The following is a 24,281-nucleotide window of genomic DNA, read 5'->3' on the forward strand; positions in this document are numbered from 1 at the left end:
TATGTTGTACATTGTAAGTATCCTAAGCTGTAGTATAGGTACATGGTATGTTGTACATTGTTTGTATCTTAAGCTGTAGGTACATGGTATGTTGTACATTGTTTGTATCCTAAGCTGTAGGTACATAGTGTGTTGTATATTGTTTGTAACCTTAGCAATAAGTACATGGTATGTTGTACATTGCTTGTATCCTAAGCTGTAGTATAGGTACATGGTATGCTGTACATTGTTTGTATCCTAAGCTGTAGGTACATGATATGTTGTACATTGTAAGTATCCTAAGCTATGGGTACATGGTGTGTTGTACATTGTTTGTATCCTAAGCTATGGGTACATTGTGTGTTGTACATTGTTTGTTTCCTAAGCAATATGTACATGGTATGTTGTACATTGTTTGTATCCTAAGCTGTGGGTACATAGTGTGTTGTACATTGTTTGTATCCTAAGCTGTAGGTACATGATATGTTGTACATTGTTAGTATCCTAAGCTATGGGTACATAGTGTGTTGTACATTGTTTGTATCCTAAGCTATGGGTTCATTGTGTGTTGTACATTGTTTGTTTCCTAAGCAATATGTACATGGTATGTAGTACATTGTTTGTATCCTAAGCTGTGGGTACATAGTGTGTTGTACATTGTTTGTATCCTAAGCTGTGGGTACATAGTATGTTGTACATTGTTTGTATCCTAAGCTGTGGGTACATAGTGTGTTGTACATTATTTGTATTCTCAGCTATGGGTACATGGTGTGTCGTACATTGTTTGTATCCTAAGCTATAGGTACATGGTATGTTGTATATTTACCCATGTGGGTATGAGTAAAATATTGGGTATGAAATACGAGTATGACTGATAAATGTTTATTTGTAATGACTGTCGGTAAATTTTAAGTTCATGGCTTTATTGATGGTACATATTATTGTTATGTATAAATTTGTTATTATGTTTTAAAAATAAATTTTAGAAATTTTAAAATGAATTGACAGTATTTTGTTTTACATGCAAGTACATTTTGGATACATGTAAAGGAAACCAATGAATTTCCATATTGCAATTTCACAAATTGAAAACCTTAGGTACTTTTAGAAGGCTTAACTTGGGTCTGACCAAATTTCAAGATCACTGCTTTCTAGAATAGATACAAACTATTTTGCTTTGATTTTAAAGTTACTTGGTATCTCAAAATAATAGGCCATTGGTGAAGTTCATTGCTGACCTATGAAGTAATAAGTGATGAGTATATAACTAAACTGGGCTGTTCAAAAGCTGATTAGCAGAAATGTAATTTTTGTGTATCTTTAAAACACAACCATTAAATGACTTATAGCAAACATTTAAAAAGAGTAAAATCACATGCAAAATTACAAATGTTTACCTCGTATATTGACAAAATTATCAAAGGTTAAAAAATGTTGTCAAATAGTCATTAAATCGATCACCTTTTGAACAACTGGGCCCTGATGTCTATAGTAATTAACAGTCCATCAATGAAGGCACAACTGTCTCCATATCTATAGTAATAAGTCACAAATGGAAGGTCATTCCTGTGCTAATGAAAAACATGTAACTGGCCTTGACGAAAGAGCTAACTTTTGTCTTGATACCCAATAATGTGCCACCAAATAATTTCAATTGTTCTAATATCAAGTAACCATGCATAATTATGTACAACAGCATCACTGATGTCAAAGGGAGATAATCCATTCTTCAATAAAAAACAAACTTTTTTTTTTAATTTTAAATTTTATTTCAAAATACAATAGAATATTCTGTAGCATTGCACATATCAAATTACATCAATGATATCCAATATAAACATAAATAACAACTTTATATCTATCCAAATGTATAACAACCATGTATGTCAATACATAATAATACACTGGATTACATATATGTATCGAAAGTCAAAATAACCAATGCACTTCTATGAACTGACCTCATATAAACATCATTCATTCAGCCTGTTTGAAGGCTAAACCTATTAAAAGGAAGTAGACTTCCTTCTTGAGTATAAGCTCATAAAAGCAAGTCTCCAAACAGAGCTTCAGTCATTGTTACAATACCTACAGATAGTGTCCTAGCTCAGTGGCCTGTGTATACATTATAACTGACAAAGCTTACATCCCATACCAGTGAACTCATTCTTGTTGCAGCTTCATTCCTAACTTCTTTTTGCAATAAACAAATATTATATTGGAACATGCAAATTTTACCCTTAAAACATGTTTGTTTGTGACTGCATCACTAATCTAAAAGTTTAATTGGAGTTAACACAGACCTTGGTAAACATTTGAATGTGTTAACAATATTGTATATTTCTTTTGAGAAGCCTTCCATTAAACTAAAAAAAAATTTAACATGATGACGTCTCCTGAATCCAGTAGTGCATAATTGTAAAATTGACCAAAAAGTGAAGTTATAGAAGATAGAAATTACAACCCGAATGAAATCTTTTCAAGAGCAAGGGAATGTAGCTGTAGTTGTCAGTAAGGGTATATACAAAGGCCAGTAATGTACTCTTTCACACTCAAACACATGCAGGCACCATTCACTGTCACAGATTAATTATAGAGTTTAAAATCAATGGGTTCAAAAACGCTTAGAAATATAAGGAATGTTGAATATGTTTCAGGCAACACTCAAAAGTTTCTGGTCCAACATCTTGTCAAGTAGCAGATAAACCAGTGAATTATTCCACCATCCCTGAGAAACGTGGCCACTTTTGCTAACAGTGTAGCACTGCTCTGTTCTCTAGTGTTGACATTCACAGTTGTAAATACACATTCTACCTCTTTCAACACTGCCCTATACAATACCATACACTATACTTTACGTCCATTCAGTGTTCATTTCACCATTATGTTGCACCATATCAACTCCTGCCACGTTGAATTCCATGCTTTGATCCACTTACTGTGAAAATCACCAAAATAAATACAGCCAGGGCAATAACCAGTACAGGGGATTCCGATCACCTTCATCTCAAGCAATATAACAGGGTTGTGAGATGGCCGATTTATATAGAAAAGAGGACCAATCTGTCCCTTCTTAAACCTTTTGTTTATTTATGGCAACCAAGCACCTAGTTCCTTAGAGATTTGATTTGGTATTCTCATTTTCACTCTCGCTTAAAATCTTCAGATACCTGTATGATGGTTAAGGCATTTAGCACTTTCCTTCATTCAGACCTGAAAGATTACAGCTGGTTTGACACAAAGGGTGATGTCTAGTTGTTGTGGGTAACAGTCTTTTGAAGGCCCTAACAGGAAAATGTCTGGATAATCCACATCTGCAATGCAGGATCAAGGTTTGAGCAATTAAAGATGTGTTCATGCTTGTATCATTCTCCTTTGAGTGGTTCGGACGACTTGTGATATAACAAATGCTCCTTCACAAAGCTGATCAGGTCAGCCTCTGTTAAAAGTATAACACCTATCACAGAGAGGAAGCACACACCACCAATCCCCACATGTAGCAGTCTGTACAGGATCCCCGCATCACAGCAAATGGTAGTCTGTAAATCATAAACACCATTGTTATGTACCTGTCTATATAACTAAGTCAGCATATTACAGTCTGCAAATCATCAATATCATCATATCATGTACTGGTCTAGATGCACAAATAGTCCATAAGTCATCAGCACTTTTTTAAAGTCCTTTTAAAAAGGTGTATTCCATGAAAATCACAGGCTGCAGGGAGCTTTGCAGTCGGTGTAACTTGACCCATCCAAAAATAGACTATCCTTTTATTCCAAGAAAATTACAAAAATTTGCTAAAAAACAGAAAGGTACTAAAGATTTTTATAATGTGCTTAGTAAAAATGATATAATTGCAAGTGTAACAAAAAAATGGAATGAACAATTTGAATTTGATGAAGGTGATTGGAAAATGATTTTTAAACTCCCTTTTTCTGTAACAAAAAATACAAAATTGCAATGGTTTCAATTTAGGGTTAATCGCCATATTCTAACAACAAATTCGTATTTATTTAAAGTTGGGTTAGTAGACAGCCCTTATTGTAACATTTGTAAAACAGAAATTGAACCCATAGAGCATACGCTATGGAACTGTGAAAAAGTTCAAATTTTACTTGTTAACTTAGAAAATTTGTTGAATTCACTGTTCATTCCATTTGAATTTAATAAGAAATCTTTTCTTTTTGGTACATATCGTCAGAATGGAATAAACAGAAAAGTGGATAATATGATCATCTTTACAATAAAACAATATATCTACAAAGCAAGGTGCCTCAGGAACGAACTCTGCATTATTGCCCTGAAAAATACACTAAAAGATACATATACAACTCAAAAATACATTGCTAGAAGTAAGGGAGAAAGCTACTTAGACCAGTTTCAAAGAGAATGGGCCAAATGGCAAAACTTTTTTTGAAACACCCAAACTTGAAATTACGACTGATTTACCATAAGTAACTTATCAATTTATAAATATATTTGTTGTATTGAGTAAATGTAAATATTGATTACGCTCACACTGACAGCTAGCTTAGAAATTCAAAATGTAATACAAATTTTCAACAATCCTACCTTTCCTTTTTGATAATTGTATGGATGTTTGTATGATAATGAATGAGTGTGTGTATGTCTTTATATATGTTTGTGTTATGTCATGTTATGTATATATATTGTAACTGCATTGTATACTAATGTAAAAAATTGAAAAAATAAAAAATATAAAAAAAAAAAAAAAATCACAGGCTGCAATGCATTTTAAAAAATGTACAGTAATTAGAAATTTGATTGTTTGAAAATAGAAACAAAGAAAAAAAAATCAAGAAATATAGCAAGGCTTGAACTCAGAACCTTTACATTTCGAAGCCTAAACTTTATCAATTTTGCCATTCAGAATCACAGCATCCAGTTTATGGGCCAAAAGGTCTGAATAACTTCAAAGTGGAACTTACTTGTTTCATCTTCAATAGATAAGGGAGATAATCCAAGTAAAAATGTCTTGAGTGGAACTCTTCTTTGCCATTATAACTGATGCAGTAGTACCTTTTACCTTCTTCATAAATACCATCATTATGTACAAAACATTGATTTCACTGTGATGACCATTGACACTGACCAGTAGGGGTAGAGATATAGACCCTGTAGTGGACATATTAATACATACCTCTGAAGTCGCTGTGATGACCATTGACACTGACCAGTAGGGGTAGAGATATAGACCCTGTAGTGGAGGCATTGATACATACCTCTGCAGTCACTGTGATGACCAATGACACTGACCAGTAGGGGAGAGATCTAGACCCTGTATGGGAGGCATTGATACATACCTCTAATGTCACTGTGATGACCAGTGACATTAATCAGTAGGGGAGAGACCCTGTAGACGATGTTTTGATACATACCTCAGATATCACTGTGATGACCAGTGACACTGACCAGTAGGTGGTAGAGATTTAGACCCTGTAGTGGAGGCATTGATACATACCTCTGAAGTCACTGTGATGACCAATGTCACTGACCAGTAGGGGTAGAGGTCTAGACCCTGTAGTGGAGGCATTGATACATACCTCTGATATCACTGTGATGACCAGTGACTCTGACCAGTAGGGGGAGAGATATAGACCCTGTAGTGGACATATTGATACATACCTCTGATGTCACTGTGATGACCAGTGACACTGACCAGTAGGGGGAGAGACCCTGTAGACGATGTTTTGATACATAACTCTGATATCACTGTGATGACCAGTGACACTGACCAGTAGGGGGAGAGATATAGACCCTGTAGTGGAGGCGTTGATACATACCTCTGTCACTGTACATATGATGACCAGTGACACTGACCAGTAGGTGGTAGTGATTTAGACCCTGTAGTGGAGGCATTGATACATACCTCTAATGTCACTGTGATGACCAGTGACACTGACCAGTAGGGGGTAGAGATCTAGACCCTGTAGTGGAGGCATTGATACATACCTCTAATGTCACTGTGATGACCAGTGACACTGACCAGTAGGGGGAGAGATATAGACCCTGTAGTGCAGGCATTGATAAATACCTCTGATGTCACTGTGATGACCAGTGACACTGACCAGCAGGGGAAGAGACCCTGTAGACGATGTTTTGATACATACCTCTGATATCACTGTGATGACCAAAGACACTGCCAGACTGAGCAGTAGGGACTTAGACGGAATAAGACCCAGTAGTGGACGGTATGTAGTTCTTTCAAAATACTTGTGGATGAAATAAACACTGCAAGAAAATAAAAATAAAATATATTTATCAGTTAAGGAGTGTATTTTATAAAGTTTGTGTTGACCAAACGTGTGTGGTTTAAATAGGTTCATGAAAAGTAATGGTTCAGATAGGGAACCAATACTTTGAAAAAGGTTTTCTTCTGTCAGCCTTAATTTCTAGATGGGGAGTATCTTAAATACTGTATAGTCTATTTATTCTGCATTTGTTCATGCATTGTCAATAAAATTAACAGCAGTTTAAGTATTTTATTCAATAATCAGGCAAGATTGTTATATAGATGTAATTTCAGAAGGATTGGAAAACAAGCTTAGAGCTTATATATAACTAAAGTTGTAGTCCAGATAATCCTATATACATAGGTTAATTTAGTATTGTGTTTTGCTTTAAATGGGCATATGAAATTTACCTGTGGGCTATCCTTATACACATGTTGACACAGTTAGCCAGGATGAAACCCACACTCTCAAACTGATGAGTAAACAGCAGTGAAGCACCCAGGAAACCTATTGAGAACAGCACCATCTTTTGATTGTATCTACAATTGAGAAACAGGATGAATGTCTTTCCTAGCAATCCTTTAATATTCAAATTTGTGCCTGATGTAATAGGGTCTATACAAATGCAGGTACCAGAAAAATTATTTTCTAAGTTTTACAGCCAAATACAGGCTGTTTCCCTGTGGCAAAAAATACTTTATTCTCCCAAAATGAAGAAAAAATAAGGAATATCTTCCCAATGTTAATAAAAATAATGCTATATTTTTCGAATTTATGTAGGAACGGGCTGTTGTAAAAAAATAAAGATTTCATGTATATTTATACTGCTTTTTTTACCCTAAAATAACTCACTGATTGATTTGTTCCTGGCTCATGGCAGCAAAATAGAAGCATTCTGTGATGCCATTTATGGCCAAGATGAGTACGTAGAGACAGTACCAGCGGAGGAGGGTGGGTCCAGTGCCTGCAGAAAGGACCTCACCCCCGTACCAATCCAGGGCAAGGAAAGAGTAGGCATAACCAAACACCAGGATGAGCATGCCCAGCAGCATGACGACTCGGAGCAGACTCTGTAAGACCCGCGACGCTAAATCCACCGAGTCCTATAACCAATCAGTAAATATCAGTTAACTCATGGTCACTATCATCATGTAATAAAATTGTATCTAAACTCAACTGCAGTTTAAGGATTCCTGCCCCATTGCACTGTGTTTTTTTCTACATACAGTAACTTCTCCTTAATTTCTGTTTGGATATAACTGTTGCACAGTTGGACCATGACACTTCCATTGACCAGGCAGTTAATTGGTTAGAGTGATGGTATATCAATCTGAAGTTCAAGGTCCGAATCTCGGCCTAGCCCTGTTGTTTATGTCATCTTTAATATTTCTCCAATGCGTAGTTACAGCTTTAGGCAGTGGTACAGGCATCCTTAAATTAACCAGCTGTTTGTCTTATTTTTTAAGAACACGATAGAATTATGAAATATATTTGTGTACTGTTTTTGCTCTTGTTTAAATCATTCCCTGAAATATACTTGTTAGCCAACAGATTATTTCCTTATATAATGAAAATTTGAATTATTCTACAGAAGACTCTAAGTTAAAAACTCCATTAACATATTTAATACATATAAAAAGCTGTCTGCATTACATTCTCACTTTATTTTTTCACATAATAAAACTGAATACTGCAAAGATAACTGCTTTATAATCAAAATTATCAAAATAAGACAACATTGTTTAGGGAAAGAGAGGAACAATGATGTATTTGTCAAAACAAGCACAAACCAAGCTGGTTACATGTATCATCGCTGGGGGAGTCAAACTACACACCATGTACGATATCACAGAGTTATTAGGCTGTCATGTCAGTAGAAAAGTCAATGCCATAAGGGTACTACCTTTTACTCACAGTTAACTCAATTGTTTTAATAAACTCAGTTATGAATAGTTCAGTGCAACATGCATTTAAAATTAGAATTTGAAATCTAGCTGACATGCAAAAGAAACTATTATATATACCAGGTATGTATAAGTACATTGTGTACATAAAGGAAGAACTTACTATGGAAACAAACTCCAATACCTACATGCATCGCTCTTGTATGATATTTAACAAATTAATCATATTCAAGAATGTTTCTTCGGCAAGTGGGGAAAGAAATGACATGCACAAAAAAACCAAAAAAAACTTAAAACTCACTTCCTACTTTGTAGATTATCTAGGGTCCAGTTCTTACCAGAATTTCAAAAAAGAAAACTTAAAATTTAAATCTTAATTGATATTGTAACTGATGACCTAGTTTTTTTGAAGGAACTCCCACAACATACTGACCTAGTCTAATTGCAAGATCTCTTGTTATATTTAGCTTCTTACATGACCTTGAAATAAGCTGTTTATCTTGATCTCTGCATTGTTGACAGTAGCTTAGATGCTTACTTTAGGCTGGTCTCTGCAGGATTTCCCGCGCATCAGAGACTGGGAGAAGAAGAGCCGTCCACTTTCCTCGAGAGGCAGGAAAATAAAGCGAGGAACCATGGAGCCCAGGTTATTGATGACATCATAAATTCCTGTAACCAACAGAGAAAAGGGAGTATGTATTGTATAGTGTTTGTGACAGGAAGGATGTCAGGAAAATGAACGTACTAGTGTGTCGTGATTATCACAGGAGGGACAGCATTTTTGCCTGTAACAGACAGAAAAATAGGCGTACAAGTGTGTAGTAGTCATGACAGGTGGGACAGAACCTTTCAACACCTGCAAAAAATGGGGAAATGATGTGTGTGGAGGTAATTATGAGATGAGGGATATCATTTGCGTACATAACGGAGTACTAGTGTTTGGCAGTTGTGACTGAAAGGAGTGATGTTACTTACATGTGTTACAGAGCAAAAGGCTACATGTATACAGTATGTGTTAATCATGACAGAAGTGAAGTTTAACAACTGTAGCAGAAAGAATAATAGCAACATAAGTGCTGCAAAGGTTTGTGGAAGTAGGAAAGAAGGGAATGTGAACTTCACCATTGACCTCTGACCCTGAAAAACAACAGGCACTTTCCTTAGGTCAGAAGGTTTATATTGATGTAAGTGAAATTTAAAGCTGATCAGAGGTTACAGTGGAGGGATATCATCCATTAAATCTTTTTATCTCTCACTGGTGATCTTGATCTTTGACCTCTGACCCTGAAATATAGATCACTGGTGATCTTGTCCTTCGACCTCTGACCCTGAAATACAGAGGTCACCTTCCTCAGGTAGATGTTGCAGTATAGGGGATAGCATTACATGTACTCCGCCATGTCCTGGTCGATAGAAAATTATGTGGTGGACAGCCCGTCGTTGGAGTCTGAAAGTCACTGGTGACCCATCCTCAATAATGTAACACAGATAACCTGCTACATCGCAAATAATGGGATTACCACTGAACATTGAACATTCAATTTAAAAAGTTTGTTTGCTGCTCATAAAGTCTCTCCTTGTCCTAATCTGAAATCCATGCCAGTCAATAAGCCCACTCATAATAATTTAATTGCCCATCTTCCCTACTTTGAGTCAGAGAAGATGTGTTTGCCCCCAGGCTTCTGTGGCAATGCTTAGGATCCAATACCATCCAACGTTGGCCAAGAGACATATTTCCAATCACTTAAAATGTGTATAACAAAGGAAAAAACTATTTCTGATCACAACTATTGTGGTGAGTTTATGTGATGTACATCTTCTACTTATCTCTCCAAATCTTCCTACTGACGTACACAAACAATAAAGTTATGGTGGATTATCTTTTATTATTATCAGAAAACTTCTGAAATTGTTATTCAATGGTGTTTACATTTTTTTATTTTATTTTCTCGTTTTTCCCTTCTGTAATTCTAGTAAAATAATATTTATCAGACTGCACATTTTCAATTTCACAGTAACTTATTTCCAAAAAATCAGTTTCCACATCCATTGTTCAGAGATGATAATGAACATGTGGAAAAAACAGTTCATCCAGCTCCTTGAAAAACTTACATTGTATGCACAAGACATAGATTTTCATGCTACATTTTACACAATATCTAGAGACACCAATATATAGGTCTCATGCTGATTAAAGATTACAATATTTTGTTTGTACTTAAACTCTCACTCTGATACAGCATAGCCCTGACATCACACACCAATATATACCATGTTCTATACATATATCAACATGCCTATTTCCTTACATAGATAATTATGTCAGAGAAAGTTTTCCTTGTTTGGTCCTTGTCTAAACTTTAAGAAGATGAAATTTTACTACTATGTATAAGTGTTTGTTATTCATAAAGAGTATAACATTCCAGAGCCTTTAAAAACTTTCTATCCATTTTCTCATTTATTCATTTCTGTACTCCAATTTTTTGCCTTTTAAAGTGGGGGGTTCTGTCATCAATAGGCGTTTTCTCATACAGGGTAGTAGTGTCATTTTTTGGTATTATCATTAGTTTCTGTCAACCTGTTAAAATAAAAGCTGCTTCCTACTGACTCGACTAAAGAAATTAGTAAACCAGAGGTCCCAGGTTTGATCCCTAGTGGAGGTTTTGAAAAACATAATTACTTCTTTTGCATTTCCACAATGTTATTTTTTTCAATGTATTTTTAAAATCCATGTTATATGTTTGTCACTATTTGATGGGCTGCATGCTACTGGAGCCATGCCAGACTATTTCAGAGACAAGGTCGTACTTGACACTGTTTGGTCACAGTTCTGCTACGGTCAATGATCAGGTAGAAGAAATACTGGTACGAGTCATCCAGCTCCTTGAAAAACTGACCAGTGTTATCTATCACACCATAAAAACCTGAAATGCCAGCAGTGTTACAACATCATCTACGCTTAAAACACATTCTACCCAATTTTGTTTTGAAATGCTGAAATCCCTACCACAAAATAATGCAGTGGTGCCATTCATGTCTGATAACCATTACCAGGGAACTTGTATTGCACAGCTAAAACCTGATATATTATACAATGCCCTGACATATCAGTAGGTGAATAAAAGGAATCACAATCCAGTGTAAAGGTTGTATTGAGTTATTAATTGTTTATTAGAGGATTGAAAACAACACATGGTGTTCTTTTCTGCAAAATTTATGATAAAAAATTATAATTATTAGTGAAATGATGTTAAGTCGTGACCCAGCAAAACAGCTTAAATCTCCCTACTTAAAACCCAATCCAAACTCCCCACTTTGAAACACAATTATCCCTACATTGTGTTCCAAAGTCATCACAAGAATACTATTCACTGAGGATGAAGACCAGATTGAATTATTTTCTAGGGGTGAAAATTCCTATACTTCTTTAATGAGGGGATAAAATCAAAAAGATGCTAAAGGGAGACAGTCAATGTAATAATGTAAATTTCAATGAGGGATCTCACAATACAGAACCCAATTTTCTAGATTTTTGTGTGATTTAAAGTATTATGTTTTAACCATTTGAATAACTTTTTTAACTCTTTTTATTCATTCATATACAGTGTTTTAGCTGCATATTTCAATGAAATACATGAATAATAGCGAATTAATTATTTCTTACAAATATTTTTACGAAACAATCTTATTTGTATAACAATATAACTTGGAGATATAAATATCGACATTTCCATGTTTTGACAGCTGAAATGGTCAGAAAAACATGTTTTCTCATTATGTCACGTTCTGGTTAATATCGTGTTTCCATCTGACATATTAGAAGTGATATTACCGTCAGCGAAAATCTACTGTAATACTGTCAACCTTTTCAACCATGAAATCAGTAAACAGTTTGCTTTACATTTTTTTTTTACAATCCTAAGAAATCTAAAGGCAAAAAGTAGAATTTAAAATACTTTTATGAGCTGTTCACAGACAAAGAAACTAGCTACTAGGCAGCCATGTAATAAGATAGGTTATGGTCACAAGTGATACCACGTAATATAATTGTGAATATACAACCACTAAATATACTCATATACGATACACTGTGCAAGTATATACCAGGAAATATTCACCACAGCTGAACAGTCAACCCTTTTGCTTTCTGGGTAATGAAGTTGAATCCATCAAGACAGCAATTATAAGTACACAGCTTTCTTAGCATATTATTTTTAGTGTGAAAGGCAAAATTAACACTTTGCAAATAGTGATTTTAACGAGGAACTTATAATGGCGTTATTTCATTAGGCAACTTTTTCCCAGTATAAAGTATGCTTGTAAATGATGTACTCTTAATACATAAATATATTTGTGAACAATTGTGAACATCATATGTACATTTTGCATTGCTATAATGCTAATGGTTCAAACATCTATTTTTTATGGTGATATCTAAATTCAGATTACATATAGGATATACCCAGGTACAGGGATATAAACATCAACAGGAGTTCAGTACCCCACACATAATCACTCTTTGGGATAAATATGACATTGTTTGATTATTTTTTTCTTTGAGTAAATACAGTATCTGGTAACCCAAATGGTCTTTGAAAGAAAACTCCCTGTTAAACAAGCTCAAGTACAGGACATCACAATTTCGTCTGCTGATAAAAACATAGGTACTTACCCTGGTCACCAAAGCTGAATACATTGAATATCGTCATCACATATTTCTCCCCTGCAACACAAGAAATAACAGGATGCAAATCATGAAAATATCAATAAAACAGATAAGTTGTAACACAGCTAGAGAATATCACTGCTGATGTCATGGTTCTTATATTTGAATACACATAAATCAAAACGTGAAGAATGAAAAAATGAAAGAAATGACTTTTCTATCTTGTGTGGCAAAAGTTTTAATTTGAATAAATCAAAATCTTTATTATTTTTAAAATCTTTTATATAAAAACAAAGGACTGACTGACACCATACCTTCAATGTGAAACTGTTTGAGTAGAGACAGGACACCTTACCTTCAGTGAGGAACTGTTTGAGTAGAGACAGGACACTTTACCTTCAGTGAGGAACTGTTTGAGTAGAGACAGGACACTTTACCTTCAGTGAGGAACTGTTTGAGTAGAGACAAGACACTTTACCTTCAATAAGGAAATGTTTGAGTAGAGACAGGACACTTTACCTTCAGTGGGGAACTGTTTGAGTAGAGATAAGACACTTTACCTTCAACGAGGAACTGTTTGAGTAGAGACAGGACACTTTACCTTCAATAAGGAACTGTTTGAGTAGAGACAGGACACTTTACCTTCAATGTGAAACTGTTTGAGTAGAGACAGGACACTTTACCTTCAATAAGGAACTGTTTTAGTAGAGACAGGACACTTTACCTTCAGTGAGAAACTGTTTGAGTAGGGACATGACACTTTACCTTCAGTGAGGAACTGTTTGAGTAGGGACAAGACACTTTACCTTCAGTGAGGAACTGTTTGAGTAGAGACAGGACACTTTACCTTCAGTGAGGAACTGTTTGAGTAGAGACAGGACACTTTACCTTCAGTGAGGAACTGTTTGAGTAGAGACAAGACACTTTACCTTCAGTGAGGAACTGTTTGAGTAGAGACAGGACACTTTACCTTCAGTGAGGAACTGTTTGAGTAGAGACAGGACACTTTACCTTCAGTGAGGAACTGTTTGAGTAGAGACAGGACACTTTACCTTCAGTGAGGAACTGTTTGAGTAGAGACATGACACTTTACCTTCAGTGAGGAACTGTTTGAGTAGAGACAAGACACTTTACCTTCAGTGAGGAACTGTTTGAGTAGAGACAGGACACTTTACCTTCAGTGAGGAACTGTTTGAGTAGAGACAGGACACTTTACCTTCAGTGAGGAACTGTTTTAGTAGAGACAGGACACTTTACCTTCAGTGAGGAACTGTTTGAGTAGAGACATGACACTTTACTTTCAGTGAGGAACTGTTTGAGTAGGGACAAGACACTTTACCTTCAGTGAGGAACTGTTTGAGTAGAGACAGGACACTTTACCTTCAGTGAGGAACTGTTTGAGTAGAGACAGGACACTTTACCTTCAGTGATGAACTGTTTGAGTAGAGACAGGACACTTTACCTTCAGTGAGGAACTGTTTGAGTAGAGACTGTTTATAGAAGCTTCCTGCCAGGGATACCATGTAATCATTCAGGTATTTCTGTGAACACAATAGTTACATTTTAGCAATTTCAGCAGTGTATCTTAACATTTACACATTAACATTTTTACTACATGTATCACTGATTAAAATAAATGACCTTTTTTAGCATATTTGAAACATAAAAAACAATACTTGCAGATCTGAATTGACACATATTGGACCTAACAATATTCAAGGATTGAATCTAGAAACTAATCAAAGTGTCTCGAATACACACACAGTCACCCACCTACCTTAATGGTTAACAACACTCCAGATGTTGCTTATGTAAGATATCATACATCAGGCAAAATGTATGGTTCATAAGCACCCAATCTATAGTTAGTGTTATTAAACGGTTGGCAAGTGAAAATCTAACCTGAACATCAATGATCAATTAATAATTGACTCAGTAGTCGACTTAATGTAAATTTTACATTATGAGTCAGTTTTTTTAAATGACATTTTCTGTCAAAAAAAAAAAATGGGAAGAGAATCTACTTTCACTTATGAATCAATGAAAGGACAACACTAGTCTATAGTATACAGGATGTATCAATCTTCAGTAAAGTATCTGGTAGTGACTTTCTTACCTTGTCTTTCGGTTTCTGTGGAAAGAAATCTCTAGGTCTCTGGAACACAAAGTCTTTGGGTTTTGACTTGTCGTTTAGGTACCAGTAGAAGGTCAAGTAATAAAACAGAGTGTAAGTTATTCCATGGACCACCTGTAACAAACATACCATATCCCTATTATAGTATCAATCTACATGGCATTTATCAATCTTGTACATTCCCTGATACAGTATTTCAATGGGAAACAAAAGGATGTCTGTACAAAAAACTTTGTGATTGGAAGTACTAGTGAAGCCATTTTTTTTAACAATAAATTTTGAATTTTAAATTGTGTTGATCTATAAGCTAGTAAATGTTTACCAAATTAAACATTACTGTTAACATACAATAGGGAACAATACATGGCATGAATAATGATCACTAACCTGACTCAACTAATCTGAAGTAGGAAATATTCCACAATATTTATACTATGTGTATTATCTGTGATTTTGTGTAATTCTGTGACATTGCACACGCTGTGACTGTAGACTGAAGGGTGGTTCAGTGGCGCTGTGGATAGCGCACTTGCCTTTCATAGAGGCGGCCGCAGTTCCATTTCCCGATCAGATGTGGGTACTCTGAGTTTCCTCTCACATTAAGACCCTGTGCACGATAACGTCTGGGCCAACAATAGTGATTAATAGAAATTGTAAAAACTTGTTTCATAATTGTTGTAAAATTAAACGAGCAAACTCAGCCATGGGTATCCGACGATGTGTTTTACTATGACTGTGTATAACGTTAACTGTGTTAATATGTGTCAGGGTGTATTACCTGTCCTATTGAGAAGGAGATGAGGCCCAGATTTGGGAAGTAGATCACCAGGAACACGATAGTAAGACACTTGGTTAGTTCAGACAGTCCCACTGACAACACCTGCAATCACAAACATGTAATTAGTAAATGGTCAGGTAGATCTTGTTCTTCTGAAATACCTTTTTGTTTTTACGTTTCATTTTACATTACAAGTTTTATTACAAAAATATATTAAGGCAAATAGTAACAAACCTACTTCTCTCATGAAAATATTCCTATGATACATATGTGTTTTAGCTAAATTGAGTTTTATCCCTAATTAAAGACAGCTGCTCAACACAAAAGCTTTATTTTCATGCATTTTGAGCACCCTAATGACATGTGTAATAACTGTCATTTAAGAATTATCATTGATGCACAGAAATGTTACAGTACTATCAGCCAATCAAAATTTAGGAAATGCTAAAGTTGTATTCATAAGCAATTTTTGTAATTTGTATTTTTTGTGGATTACACGTACAATCATATCCTGGAACTTGACCTATGCATTGTGATTATTTAGAAAATATCAAAATCTTACCTCAATTCTCAAGAAAACCTTGACTTTGAAGATGGAGAGTTGAAGCTTATGTTATTACTTTTGATGTAATGTTCAGTTTAATGACAAATGAAAATTTGGCCCTAATTTCAGTGAGATAAGTAACGTTTTGGCATTATCTTTAATCACACAAAAGAAAATTTGACAATTTCTTTAGTTTGTCGAATACAAAATTAACCATGAATTTGACAAGAGAGAATTTGATCTTACCCGGAGTTTGACAAATAAATGTGCCTGGCCAACAATGAAATGTGGGCGTGCCAAGACCGTGATGATGGTTGCCAAGGCAAAGCTAACTACACCCCAGCCATAATGGGGCACAACCTCTTCATCAGGGAGTTTCAGTACAAACAGCCACACAAAGCTCAATAACCCACAGCAAAGAACACTGACAGGCCATCTGTAATATGAAATAATATTCATGAGAGAACTGATCCATTTTAGTTGAATCCTGAACTGTGAGTGCATGATTAAAATTGCTTTCTAAGATCAGATTTCAAAATTGCATTAATGATATATAATTACTTACATAAATTATGTAAGTATTTACATATTATGTCATAATGTATATCAGAATACTTACGAGCACCACATGAGGTTGACCACCTGTGTCCAATTTTTCCCTTCAATCTTACTGAGGCAGGCCTGGTCGAAGGCCTCTGTTGAGATAAACAGTGCTGTACTGTACAGTAGGGTCAGTCTGTAACACAAGGAAAATAAACAGTGTGAAACATCTCCCTGGAGATAAAATGGCTCAAACCACCTCTGTGGAAGGCGTTTGTTTTGTTTGGGGTTTAAACATCTTTGCAACATCTATGGTCATATAAAGACAGGTACCCAAGGAACAGCTGAACAGTTGATATAAAAAAGTAAGTAGGAAAGAAAAGATAGATACCAAGTGTTACAATGGCAGCAGACCAATTTTAGTATTTTTCTAAGCAGAAGACCCAGAAAAAAGCTAACAATTCTGAAGAGGGATTAAATAAGATGTCTGTTGCAATAACAACAGGTTTTCATCAGTTTATAAATTGCATGTAACCTTATATTTTTACCAAAAATAAGTATATTTTAATGGACACCACAGTATAGCAGTGATCATCAAGTCCCAGTCAATACTACTTGTCTTTGTGCAAGAAAGCCTGAGCTTCAGGCCACTCACTCTCCAAACATTTTTTCGGTTTGATACCTAGTGATGGCTAAAATGAAATTACTGATGCCTGGTAGGACTATCTCTAGTTGTGATTCTTCAGATGGCACAGAGGTTTCCCTAATGCATTTTTGGCATTGTAATAAAAACCTGACAGAGAGTATGTCTGGTGTTAAAAGTGTACGTACATGATGTTAAAATAGGGTTATTTACATTTTATTTATCTATTTCAGATTAATTTTAAAAAATCATTGATATATTGTTGAAAAGGAAGTCAACAGTCAAATATTTGATTTAAAAAACAACAAAAATGAAAATGGGTCACCTTGTCCTAATTATTATACACACCTGGACACTTCTTTTTTTAATTTAAACATCTTTGACTAATTTATGGCAGGTGCATGTTACCTGATAACCATCACAGTTCCCAGTTAGATAAACCTGTTTTTTATCATGAATGATATCGACTGGAGGGCGACATTTCTTTCAATGCAGAATTATGTCATTATTTACTACAACTATGATATTGATAATGATGACTATTTAACATCAGTCCGGACGGGAAATTGTGAATGTGAAAATGAGTGCCAGAATAAATAATTGTTTGAATGAGTTACATAATTGTCACAGGAGGTGTGGTATGTAAATAAGTGATATATAATGGAAAGTGAGAACAATTTTAAGGACTTAATGATACAATTTACCATGGCCGGGCAGTCACAGTCTACTGGGAAATTATTTGCAATACTCACTGTATATGTCAAGTGAAATCTTGTACATGTTACACACAATGCTGTGCATTGAAACCACTGACAGCAGTAAAGAACTTAGGAAGTGATTCCAATGTTTCTCTTGCCTGGTTCGTTTCCAGTTTTGTGATTTACGGTAGATATTTTTTCCCTAGATTTGATAAAGAAACACAACAAGTTTTACAAAAGAAATTGTTGCAACCCAAATGTTCACGGATGCTATATATAACAAGAGAGGTCCAGAGGCCTGTACTGCTTCCTGGATATCAAGTAATCACTGCAAAGTGTTCTCATTAATAGTAATACCACAATATAATAAATATATCTACACTATGAATTTTGCTTCTCAGTTCCAAAGGGGAAACACTTCTCCTTTATATATCATAGGTTTCTTGGCCTCAAGGATGCTTTAAAAGTTTAAGGTAAATTCAATTAAAATATAATCAAGTGGTAAAGTCAAAGTGTAATGACTCGGGTACTAGTCCCCAGTGGTAGGGTTAGATCCCAAGGCCAATCCCAGAAGCAGGAATCATGCATTTGTCTTTTCATGCATAGCAACACTGTGGGAAAAGAGAAGAAATCTGAACTGTTTTCATTTTATGATCCAGGAACTAAGTCCTCAAGACAGAGCTGGACCCTAGAGTCAATCTTAGGGCATGTTGTAATTTATCTCTTTATGTCTATTACTTATGTATATATACTATGGCGAGGATTATGTATGTACATGTAGTACAACTGTACAAATAAATCCTTAACTTGGGACCCTAAGGATACCTTCTAGCACCAGAGGTTAATTTCACTTAATCTTGTACACAATATGATCTTCTTACCCTTTTGATATTACAAAACCAAACATAGTTGTAGAGCAACTGTTATGGAAAAGGCAGTTTCAAAGCAAAAACACCATTGAAGATTTAAAGTTGAATCTCTTGCCCTTACTCCATTTTCCCTATTTCGCACTGCCCCTCTTGATCTGCCTCCAGGTTGAACCCTTCTCCTCCCCCTACTCTATTTATAAAACAGTGAATTCCCTCGACACATTATGGTGCTCCAAACCCAATTTGGATCATATTCTTTCATCTCTCCTAAAGGAGAAAGACTTTATTATCCAATGTATAAGAGGGTAATAAGAAACAAAGTTATCAGATCTTTTTAATATATCTAACAATTATATTTGCAGTTTTCTGTCTTGAGGTTCTTATAACACTTCCTGTCACATAATACTTCACTACTCAACGTTTAGGTAGAGTATCAAGTAACATGTATACTGGGTTCTATAACATCGACACATGAACACCTAATGCAGCCGAACAGCATGTCCATTATTACATATAGCCAAATGGTGTCGTAACAAACAGAATTACTGTCCTAATTGTTAACCAGGGACAAATGCGTTCACAGAAGGTGCAACTTCAGAACAATTAATTTTCTCATATGCTGATCCAGATGGCAGGTTATAATTTCTGCTAGCAACGTATCAAGTCAGAAGAGGATATTTAGACGTCTTCACAAGCCCAAGCTTCCGATCGACATTCAACAACAACAACCAGAGGTCCAGTTACTTATGAGTCATGGGTTTATCCATATTGTTTTTCTATGCTCTGTAAAAATGTAGTTAACCGCTCTGATGAAAACATTAACATGAATTAAAATAAAACTCTTTATTTCATTATCATTATTTAGACTGCAGTTCATATAATTAAATGCAAAATTAATGTACAAACCTGACATTGACTACACCCAGCAAGTCCTTGGAAATGTACCTCAACACCACAGCATTCAGCACGAAGGTCATCATTCTGATAGACAGCTGAAATGGAAAAATAAATGAGTTCTCTGCTGATCAGGATACTGTAATTATCTGGTCCTTAATTGATGTTACCATTTCCGATGTTTGCGAGATGAAAAACAGGAGGCGCAAAGGGCCTATATCACTCTCTGGTCATTCATTTACACATGTACATGTAATAGCATTAAGAATTTAAATATTGCTACTGTGAATTTTGTGCTTTTAAGAGTCCAAAACATTATTTAGATGTTCAGATACAGACTAAGATAACATTTAATCTAATTCTGTGATTCAGACAATGGTCCCAACTTGGGATCCAAAAGTAATTTGTAGAAATATATCCGATATAATTTAATCCTAGCAAGCAATAGATTAAAATATATATTATGATAAATTTGTATCACAGATCACAGATTCTTGAGCAGAATTTGGTCGGGAAAACAATACAAAATAAATGGGTCTAAATGCGTTCTCTGGCCTTCCAAAAGTTATACCACGGCAATATGATGGTCGAGTTCTACTTGCTATGTCCAGTTTTGACCACTGAAATCTCGGGGAAGCCCCGCTTAAATTTAGCGCAGATCTATTTATATGTCACGTGGTTGTTTCGAAAGTGAGGCAGTGAAGATAACAACAATAGCACGCCGTCTATCAGCCATGTCGGGCTCAACTAGCGGACAAGACAGCAATACTATATGTAAATAATTGCTTTCAAAGGTCATGTATGATGCAAGTGTAGTATTCCTACCTATATGTTCTTGTTATATATAACGATATTGATTCCTCGTGCCTGTCATGACTTTTGCATGCATCTATTTCTTTCGCCGCAATGTTTACATTTGGTCTTGTTGATGACGCGGATGCAGTAAAATTACATCACTGATCTGGGTCAATTGAGAGTTTTAAACTGTCAGGTGACGATTTAGGATTTCTTTAATATAATTGTAATATTTACCCTAGGGAGTGAATTTCAGCAAAATTGGAATCGGTATTATTTCATAAGAAGGTATTTTGAACATGTTTATGCCATTTTAGCAAATATGACAACTTTTCCCCGACCAGCCCCTTTAAAATTTTAATACCTAACTATTTTTTCAGATATTTTTTTTGGTGCACAAAATATTCGAGTAGAAGTGTTTTTTCAGATTTTCAGCCTCAAAAAGTACCTGCGCAAATTACATAGGTGCACAAATTACGCGGCAAATTATATGACAAAGGTGACCTTGAAAGCAGGTCAAAGTTATTAAAATTAAGTAAAAAGCACTTCAAGATTATTCATCTCAGCAAGCTACAGAGTGACAGAATGAAGGTTCTGCACACAGAAGCTTTTTGAAATTTTAATATAATTGAACCCTGTGACCTCGGGTGTTGTTAATTTGAACAAAGTTGATAACTCACATCAGCAAGATACAATTAAATACCATCATTCTGTACATCATGGTTCTTCAACAGTTAATTGTTAGAAATAGTTAAGTGATTTGACACCTTGACTTTGAAAGTGATTACTGATTAAGGATAGTTGTTTGTGCAATGTTGATAATCATTTACGGTATTCAAACAAGCTATTGACCAAAAAGTATCCCTCTTAAATAAGGATTCACAATTCTTAAAAGGATAATTCTCAATTATTTAACACATTTGACTCCTGTGAAAGTTATAAAAGTGATACATGTACCACAAAAAAATATCCTTGTAACAGAGTCAGGTGGGTGCCAAGGACAGGAGCTTGGTAAGAGAGGTGCTGCATGCTGCAATGAGGGCAGCAAATCTGTTTTTCGTTTCTTCAGTGTACCCACAGGGTAAACTATAATCAGTGTTTCTGTCAGCAAAAAATAGCAGGGTGACATACCCTGCCTACATTCTGAACACATGTGTGATGCCCTGCCCTTCCCCAAATGCCCACCATCATAGATCTTCATCAGTTCTATGCAAGTTGGATTTTTTCACTCCATTTCCCTTATCTGTTTGATTGAAAGTCTTGTCAGCAGTAAAAGTATCTTGTGGTAACTTTATACAACTGTGCCTTGTTCTCTCAAAAGTTAGGTTGGCATTTGGCCTTCTTATATAAAGAGTTAAGTAATGTGTAAAAAATGAACAAAGAGTTTCTGTTTTCTTGCAGCCATATTTTTCTTCAGATCAAGTGGTTTAAGCTCAAGTAACATATGAAACAGAAAGAACCTACTTACAAAATTTGAGAATGAACTGGTAATTAAGTTCAAGATGTCTGTTTGGAGGCCATGTTTTTTCCCCTAAAAGCTGAAATGAAGCATGTATAACTAAGAACCAAGTCATGAGGAGCCTAGATAGGTACTTTGATCAGTCTTAAAAGGAAACATGCACAAGTAAGACTAAGAATATAGGAGAAACTACATGAAATCTGAGAAAGACCCAAAAACTACTATCAGAATCCAAAATAGCCACCTGGCAACCATCAAGCTGACTGAGGGGAACTTACATCTAAAATTTGAGAAAGATCTGTCCAGTGTCTAGTACTCCTGTGAAAAAGTATACGTATGTGATACAATTTGAATTGACAAAATCAAAAATGGCCATCCAAAGGCCATCTAATTATTCTTCAGATCAGTTTCGCAATGAATTTGTGCAGAACTACAGGACCAACGTTAATTGGGAACCTGAATTTTGATTTAAGAAAGATCTTTTCAGCTCTTCTTGAGAAATAGTGATAACAAGGATTGTTTGAGGGCAATTAACAGGAAACAGATGACAGACCATGGATGAAAGGTGATTTGAACAGCCCACCAGGTGATGGTGGGCTTATAAACAAATCAAACCAAATGTACTTTATTTTCAAATAAGGGCCCTTTTGAGCATCACACTCAACAATCGTAATTGAATCAGTTATACAAAACAAAAATTACATGTATTAAGAAATGTGTAATAGATCTAGAAAGACTGCATCTGGTCGATACAGAGATTTTACATTGTATGCACTATATATATATATGTTGTAAACATTATCAGTTTCACCATTGTTTTGTGGGGAATAATAAGGAAAGTTCATATATGAAATAACTCTAAGACAACATTTCTCAAACCAGGAACGACAGTCGCACTGCAAAAAACACCAAGGGGCGATGCAAAAGGTATAAAATAAATACCTTCTTGTACATGTGCTCATGACAAGAGGGAAAGATACAAAAGAGGTGGGTTAAACATGTACATATATATCCTGTTGTACATAGCAGAATCAGGAAGATGCCCTCAGGACAAAGCTCTGTAGTGAAGGCTTGACCACAACAAACTATACAGATAGTTGATAACTGTCTGTATTGTATGTGTGTATATATATATCTAGTATGAATATGAACATGTTAGTTTGGTGGGGTTGGGACAGGAGGTAGCATCTTCAGTACTAATTAATAATGTTAAATCAGGGATTTACATTCACAGATTGGTGATCATTATGCTCTTTGACTTTGTAGATCTTTATAAACCCTATCAATGGATGTTCATGACAATGTGCATGATGAGCTCACAGCAATTGACTTGTTTAAATTACTACACTCAGAATTTCACTGTTTCAGTTATTATGTGGAAGACAATTGCAAAATGCCCCAAAAACACTGCCAGGCTTCATTTTTTGGGATATGACCCAGTTCCCCTTTCAAATACCTTGCTCGAAAATTGAACACAGTTGACTAATTGTGTCTGCTTCACTGCATTTGATTATGTTATTGCAGAACTCAATTATCAACTATGGTACTACAGATATATGTACGATCATTGTTTTCCAGTATTTTGAGACCAGGTCTATCTTTTTTCCGGATGTTAGGTTTCATACACTCATTCCCTCACGAATAACTTAACTCAAAACGTCTCATATAATACAGTACATGTATATTGGTAGTACAGTTGCAGAAGGCATAGTCAGCTTTTCAATAGTTTTACCTGTAAAAACACATTGTATGTGGCTGCCTTGGCGGCTCCTGCCAACAATTCTGGTCCTTTCATCGTATTGTTGTCTTGACCACACAGTGCTTGCTGACAGTGTTGAAGCAGACGATCTCTGCCTCTGGTTTTGATGCTACGGCCTCAGAGTCAGACTCGGTCAGAATGATATCGTCGTGGAACCCACGTTCGATCGTGTATCTATATCTGCACTACAGGAATGTTGGACCATTAGGGAGAGCGGTTGAATTACCGTGTCTGGCATTTGTCTAACACTACGTTGAGATAAGGATGCACGCGTGTCAGGCTGACGAAACGTAAACTAACTTAGAGCTCCTAACTTACAAACGATAAACTTATGTAGAAATAGGAGGAATTCCGAGTGATTT

General features: G+C 35.5%; 1 protein-coding gene across 2 annotated transcripts; it reads right to left on the minus strand.

Annotated features, from left to right (window-relative positions):
- Positions 1–1,747: 1,747 nt before the first annotated feature.
- Positions 1,748–24,245, minus strand: LOC110453210 (protein RFT1 homolog). Of its 2 annotated transcripts, XM_021502065.1 has the most exons (13): positions 23,893–24,245; positions 19,919–20,004; positions 16,882–16,998; positions 16,509–16,698; positions 15,719–15,820; positions 14,923–15,054; positions 14,269–14,347; positions 12,813–12,863; positions 8,679–8,809; positions 7,089–7,339; positions 6,647–6,775; positions 6,114–6,234; positions 1,748–3,518 (listed from the first exon to the last, which is right to left on the minus strand). In XM_021502065.1, the coding sequence occupies exons 1-13, from the start codon at positions 23,953–23,955 to the stop codon at positions 3,345–3,347; spliced, it is 1,626 nt and encodes a 541-aa protein (XP_021357740.1). In that variant the 5' UTR covers positions 23,956–24,245; the 3' UTR covers positions 1,748–3,344. The 2 variants fall into 2 exon arrangements, with proteins under 2 accessions (XP_021357740.1, XP_021357741.1); XM_021502066.1 differs by lacking the exons at positions 19,919–20,004; positions 23,893–24,245 and adding an exon at positions 19,025–19,726.
- Positions 24,246–24,281: the final 36 nt, after the last annotated feature.

This window comes from Mizuhopecten yessoensis, unplaced genomic scaffold (genome assembly GCF_002113885.1).
Source record: "Mizuhopecten yessoensis strain PY_sf001 unplaced genomic scaffold, ASM211388v2 scaffold7201, whole genome shotgun sequence".
NCBI classification, from domain to species: Eukaryota; Metazoa; Mollusca; class Bivalvia; order Pectinida; family Pectinidae; genus Mizuhopecten; species Mizuhopecten yessoensis.